At 37.6% G+C, this 7,203-nt stretch overlaps 1 protein-coding gene across 1 annotated transcript in view; it reads left to right on the top strand.

Annotated features, from left to right (window-relative positions):
• The first annotated feature begins 2,409 nt into the window (after window positions 1–2,409).
• Window positions 2,410–7,203, top strand: part of LOC106521901 (Golgi-associated plant pathogenesis-related protein 1) — an 8,022-nt gene continuing 3,228 nt past the window's right edge. The window contains exons 1-4 of the mRNA XM_014014660.1: window positions 2,410–2,437; window positions 2,588–2,797; window positions 2,928–3,005; window positions 6,286–6,435. Of these exons, the coding sequence (XP_013870114.1) occupies window positions 2,431–2,437; window positions 2,588–2,797; window positions 2,928–3,005; window positions 6,286–6,435 (445 nt within the window). The 5' untranslated portion in view covers window positions 2,410–2,430. The remainder of the gene's footprint in view (window positions 2,438–2,587; window positions 2,798–2,927; window positions 3,006–6,285; window positions 6,436–7,203) is intronic.

Here is a 7,203-nt window from a genome sequence, read left to right as displayed (position 1 = left end):
CTCTGTGCCATTCCACATTATTACAAATAACTTCATTTCTGGACATTTATGGTTTTATTTCTTTGTAAGTATGGATCACTTGGGTTGTTACCGACATCTGGTGAAAATTTCATGTCATTAGCCCCTCTAGTAATATATTTACTGAGAACAATGGTGACTTGTTCAATACTTATTTTACCCGCTGTATATACTGCTTTCTATGTTCAATTTTGTTGTACAGGCTCGTGCACTGTCAATAAAGGTTTTTTCTTCTGCAATCTGCTGTGACACAAAGCGGCAGACAGACACTGATAAGAGTTGGAATGAGGAAGTGCATCTCATCACTACCCATGATGTTCACAAGAAAGTAAAAGCCCAGATTAACAGGTTTTCTGAAGCACTGGAGTGGGCTGTTGTTTTTTTAGATTCCAGCAAAAAATAAAACCCTGTTTGTTAAACCCGCAAGCATTCACTGTTGATGGAGTGGGATTATTGTAAATGTGATCAGAAGTTTAAAATTAGTGATGAAACCTAATAAAACAGTGTGAACAAAAACATTTCTATTTTTTTTTTTCAAAATGCAACGTGTGAAGTTAGMCATTTGGCATTTCAAATAATAAAATATTTAAATGATTATAAAACATCTGTCTTCCACTGAGTGCATTAGAGTACCACTTTATATCAGAGCAGAAACAGTTATTGGTTTGTAGACTGCCTGAGATCACCGGTGTATATGGGTTTCTGATGAGAAAAGAGGATCCAGATGCTATTTGTCATTGTGGCTGAGGGATGAGGGCTTCATGTTATAACAGAAACTTGTATAATTAGGGTGTGAGGTCTACATGTGTAAACATACGGTATGGTATATAAAACTCAGGGTTCTGGTCCTGATAATAATAATAATAATGCATTTTATTTATAAAGCGCCTGACACCCAAGGACGCTGTACAATCGAAAAGAAACAACTGTAAATACATAGAGTGATAGGGTAGTGCAGCAGAAACATAGAAATGTGGAGTACAKAACAGTCATGTAAAGAAATACAAGTTGAACAATAGGGTTGTGTGGGAGAAACAGAAATGAGGACTACAAAACAGTCATATTGAGGAACAATCAGAGTTAACAGTAGGCTAATCTGAAAAAATGTCTCTTCAGGCCAGTCTTAAACAGGGAGAGAGAGGTTGTATTCTGTAATCCGTGGGGTAGTGAGTTCCAGAGCTGCGGAGCAGAGCGGCTGAAAGCTCTGCTCCCCATGGTGCTGAGGCGGGCAGRGGGTGTTGAGAGTTGGAGGGAGGGGGCAGATCTTAGAGAGCGGGAGGGTGTGGATATGTTCAAGAGGTCAGACAGGTAAGGAAGGGATAGATTGTGGATAGCTTTGAAAGTGTGTAGGAGAATTTTGAAGATGATGTGGGATTTAACTGGGAGCCAGTGGAGCTGTTGTAGGACTGGAGTGATGTGGGRTTTAACTGGGAGCCAGTGGAGCTGTTGTAGGACTGGAGTGATGTGGGCAGAGGGTGAGGTTTGAGTGATAACACGGACTGCTGAGTTCTGAACCATCTGTAGTTTGTGGAGGGATTTATTGGGGAGGCCAAACAGTAGAGAGTTGCAGTAGTCGATCCTGGATGTTACTAGGCTGTGTTCAAGGATGACAGTGGAGCGGGAGGTGAGTGAAGGACGGAGATGGTTAATGYTGYGRAGATGAAAGTAGGCAAATCGAGTCACATTGTCAATGTGGGATGTGAAAGAGAGTGTGGTGTCAAGGAYGACACCTACATAGGTTCTTGACCTGATGTGAGGGGGAAAGAACAGAGTTGTTAAGCCTGAAGAGAAGATGTTGGGATTTGGAAATGGAGTTTTTTGTCCAAACAAGGAAGAGTTCATGTCCTGATGCATCTCWGTAATCCAGGTAAAAAATCAAAAGGAAAAAAATTGTATAGGTCCTGTGGACGGGTTCTTCTTTAATGAAACTTACACATTAACTGAGCACATGGTGGGACAGGTTTGTAACTGTAAGACTGTTTCAGGTCTTTTAAATTACCCAGAACAAGAGTGTWATTGCTGGATGGAAGTGTTTTAGTTTATTCTAGCTAATTTACCTCCAAAGAAACCTGTTTGTCCACCTACTGTATTCTAAAGAAGCATCAGTCTCCTCCTACATGCAACAGAGAGGAGGGACAGGTCAAGCTTTTGTTCATAAATTCCATCGTCTGGACCCTGAGAGGAGCTGTATCTTCACAGGGCATCCATCCAGACCTGAAATACTCTAAAGCAGGTGAGCACTAAGGAAAACTGCACTCAGGCACGTCTTTATTGATTATATGAAATGACTCCTTTGAGACAAGCTCACTGTTACCAGCACAAAATGAATGCTCTGAAATTGTATAAATTGTATGTTTTCATCAAATTATTTTGTTTTCTGTGTTGTCTTTTAGCCCCTATTCCTAATTTATAATGGCAGGTAAGTGTTGTTTTATTCCCAGGAATTATTTCTCACATTGTCAGTGTCAAGGAGATTTTTCTATTAGGATTCACCCTGTTTACACTGATAACATTTGAATCTGGTTTTGGTACTATAAGCTCCCTGTTTCCCGTTGTGCTGGTTTAAAAGTAGAAGCTTTTAAGGAGAAGTTTCTGGAGACTCACAACACATACAGGACCATGCATCAGGCTCCACCACTGACCTATAACTCCGAGCTGTGCAGCAAAGCCCAGGCGTGGGCTGACCAACTGCTGCAACGAAAAACCCTGGCCCACAGTGAGACTGATGATGGAGAGAATGTCTTCTACTCTTTTTCCTCAGCATCTCTAAATCTAAAAGGTGTGTTATGCTGAGTCAGCATTCAAAATGTATAAACACTTTTTATTTTGAAGCTTTGAAGGCAGAAACACTCTAGTGTTGTCAGCTTTACTGTATTTTTTAACTAACTTTTTTGTATCTAATGTTTCAGGAAATGAAGCAGTGGATTCCTGGTACAAAGAGATTGAAAAATATGACTTCAGCAGCCCTGGATATCAATCTGGAACTGGTAAAAYACAACATACCAACAGGTTCCACTAAAACAGAAACAAATGGATATAAAATATAAAATTGTTCATTTTGACATCTCAACATTTAAAATAACGAGACAGAAACTAACTAAATTTGTTTTAATTTTATCTGTGATACATTTTCACTTTTTATGGGCAAGATAAACAAAAAATAACAATGTTTAACTTCTACACAYTTGTTTTTGAAAGAATGTGTTGTGGAGATGAAGCCACACTATCAGGGGAAATTAAAATACAAATATTAGACTAAAAAACTGAAACAGTTATTTTCAAGATCATATAAAAATAAATATTCTTATACCACTTAGACTAAACTAGGATTAAAAACAGACACAAATTTAAAGAAAAGGTACTCATGTTCTCTGAAATTAGGACAAAGATGTGAAAAACAGACAGGATAAGAAGAGCAACTGATAACTTCAATTACCTTCATCATTTAAAACAATAAAACTTGAGAATTTTTTTTGTAGAAAAAAAGTATGTTTGTCTGTCATTGGCTGAGAACTTTAAACAGCACAGTTAAAAACAATGGCCATCGGGACAGTGGTGCACTCAAAAATAATTAAGAGTTAATATCACTAAATACACCATCATATAAAACAAACAACAAAACTAATTTTTTTCCTAAAACGAACAATAAATAATGCAAAATACATGTCGTGTTTTTTTAAGAGCCAGGCTGGTTTATACTTGCATAGCTTTTGTCAACTATCCACTGGTTACAGCCGTCGTGTGCATCGCCTCCAGTCAGAACTCTGCACTGCAGAGCTGGAGGCTCACAGCGTGTGATTGTTCAGAACATCATGGGCTTGTTTGTTCGTGAATAACAATGCAGCGCTGTGGAGAAGGCCTCCAAGAAGCTYTTCCTTCATCATTTGTCATTTTCCTGGAAATGATTTTTTCTCTGAAGCCAGTTGTTGAAGTAGCAAGATGAAGAGTTTTGATGAGCAATGGGTTTGATCTTATTGAACACTTGAGCACGTATCTGATGTTCACGTCTTTTTTACATCACCACTATTAACAAAAGCAAATTCAAGAAACCTGTGGGAGAGCTCTGACGTGTGCCTGATGGATGGTTAAATCTTTAGAAAGGATGATGTCATCAAGATAGACAAAAACAAAGGCCTGTGAAGTTTTTGTTAATGAAAGGACACAGAATGCAGACAGTCTCGAGGAACTCAAAGTAAAACAGTTTATTAACATAAATAAAGAAACAAGGATGTGATAAGGATGAGGACTAAGACCTCTCCAAACCTATTGTGAGTATTCGGCGATCCAATCTGGTTGCCAGAATTTCAAGTTATTCCAGCTCTCTAGGTGAGCTGCAGACAGCAAGTTCAACATTTAATTTAATCATTTCTCCTGGTTCCAACAACTGTCAGCAAATAGTGTGAAAATCAATGATATATTGTTTTGCTCATCTTYTGCCTTGCTTTGTTTGGACAAATCCCTGTGCCACTTCTCTTACTTGAGGAACAGGGTCAAAAACACGGATCAGTTCTCTGGCAAATCTCTTATAATTGTAACAGTCATGTTGCCATTTAACTGTACTCTGTAACTTGGTTTCATCCAATAATAGAGATCATAAAACCAACTTCCAMCTCCAAACATTTCAGACGGGGAGAGAAGGTTGGTTCCTGGACATGAGTAGTAAGGTTCAGAGTAAGGCCGGGGTGGTGGGGGGTTGTGAATGAAAGCTTGGTGAGCAGTGACATCATTTCCTGCATGTTAGCTTCAACTTTGTTAATAGTTGTTTCTACATCAGAGTGCTTTTCCAGTGTGGGCGATGGGTCCGTTATTATTATGGCCAGATTATRCTGTGATAAGCCACTGGGGGGATTCAGAGATTCAGTTACAACACAGGAGTGAATAAAGAAAAAGAGATTTTAAAGTTTTTGGCAAAGAGTGACTGGATAAAACTCGACCACCTCTGATTTTAAGAAGAGAATAGGAGTCAACGGCTTATTTCCATATAAATGAACTGAAGTTAGTGAGGGAGGTGATCCCTAACCTGAAAGGTAAAGGCAAAGGTGGCTCCATAGGTGAGGTAATGTCAGAATGGAATCCCTGTAAACCAAAGAAGTCCTGTAAATAAAGGAGAGAGCTCGTGGGAAACACTTCTGCATTCCTCTTCAGTCCGAGCTAAGTTTCAGAATCACAGCCTAATGATTATATAGACACCGAGAGGCAGAGAGAGCATCTGAGGGACGAGGAGCATGCATAGATCTACTTGAAAAAAAAACTAAATAAAAGTAAAAAATACCTTAACACAAATCAGCTTTGGTAAAAAAAATATTTTACTGATGTGAAAAATACTTAGAGAAAAAGTCATAAAAATGTTCACAAAAATCAGGAAAGAAAAAGTAACTTTACACTCTAAGAGATAAACTGTTGAAGTTACTGAACCGTACAGGTTCCTCTAAAACCAAGTTGAGTAAGATAYATATTTTCTTTAAAATTATATACTTATTTTGCTTCATGTTTACTTTACTAGGTGTAGTAGAACCAGTTGACATGACTTGGTTGAGCAAATTCAGCAGTTCATGATGAGTTTAAATTTGTAAGAATCAGAATATTTTATTGTCATTCACACAACATCAAGATGCAGTGCAGAACAAAATTTGCAGTTTAGAACATCCGTCCGCAGAAACACACTCACACATGACAAACATGGGGCAACGAATGTCCAGGGTCTTTCACAACTTAGTGCGCTATCTTTGCAGTAATACACACACAATAGGAAGGGTGAGTTAAAAAAAAGAGCTTTGATCCTGTGTTTTATACAGAAACACACAAACATATGCTCAAAAAAACTACTCTGCATACAGCAAGTCAGCTAAGGAGGGGAGGGGGGTGGGGGGTCAAAACACATGGTATGGGGAAGGGTTCAGCGGAGCCGGTGACAATTCAGGATAGTACTCCATGTTGGAACCGATCAGAAGACCTCCAGAGTCCAAACAAGTTATCAGTCAAAGCACAAGTTACCAGAGTTCAGTTCTCTGTCTCCACCCAACGCGGCCTTCAGACCGATCCGGTCACGAGTGAAGATAAATTTAAAAGTAAAGAAGTAGAAGTATCAATCTTTAGGTTTTAAATGTAACAAAATAAAGCTAAAAGTACTGATTTTTAAAAATAAATTGTAAAAATACACAACCTAAAAAAACAACTACTTTAGTAGTGTAACAAAGTAAATATGTTTCATTATTATTTGTAATATTAAAATTGGATGTCATAAGGCTACTGTGTTTCTTCCTGCAGGGCATTTCACTCAGGTGGTGTGGAAGGACACCAAGGAGCTGGGTGTGGGCATGGCCACTGATGGCAATATAGCATTTGTGGTTGGACAATACCGCCCAGCTGGCAACTTCACCAATAAAGGGTACTTTGAGAAAAACGTCCGCCCAAAAGGTAAACTTTTAGCTTTCACTCATAAAAATAACTCATTGGATGAACTCAGTTAACATTTGAGCAGGTTTTCCATCTGTTTCTACAATTGAAATAAGTTAAGTACATTCAATTTTTGTAATGGTGCAAATGATTGAATGTAAAACAGTTGACTTTGACCAGCTTGATTTTATCTAATGCACTTAAAATAGTTTATATTTTTTAACTTGTTTAAAGCTAAAATACTCCCACAACTCAGTGTATTTAAATCCATTATGTGTAATAAACATTCATTGACCTAACACAATTCATGGTTTCTACTCTAAAATCAAAGTTTTTCTTATTTTTATAATTTAATTACGTGTAATATATTTTCATAATACAATTCTTCAATATTTTCCCAAATCATATAATTTGAAAGGATTAAACTGCAGCACAAAACTGCTTGTATAAGGACTGTTGGATCTTTGGTTTCATGTTCAATTATACAGATATTAAGTATAACAAAGTAATATCACAAAATAGACATTTTTTGATGAAGGTAGAAAAACAGTCTCACTCTAGAACAGGGGTTCCCAAACTTTTTGTCTTCTGACCCACAAAATATCCATGGCAAAAACTTGTGACCCCAAATATTACTGGTCTGAGTACACGAGCTTCGTTAATAACCCTAAAAACACAGGCTTTTTGACAATCTAAACAGCTTGTACACAAATATAAATACTTATTTAAACTTGTTTTGCGTTTTGTAATAATTACAGGGAAAATATTACATCAGCAATTATTTTATTA

Source organism: Austrofundulus limnaeus, unplaced genomic scaffold (assembly GCF_001266775.1).
Source record: "Austrofundulus limnaeus strain Quisiro unplaced genomic scaffold, Austrofundulus_limnaeus-1.0 Scaffold118, whole genome shotgun sequence".
In the NCBI taxonomy this organism is placed as follows: domain Eukaryota; kingdom Metazoa; phylum Chordata; class Actinopteri; order Cyprinodontiformes; family Rivulidae; genus Austrofundulus; species Austrofundulus limnaeus.
This window is presented reverse-complemented; position numbering and strand designations above follow the sequence as displayed.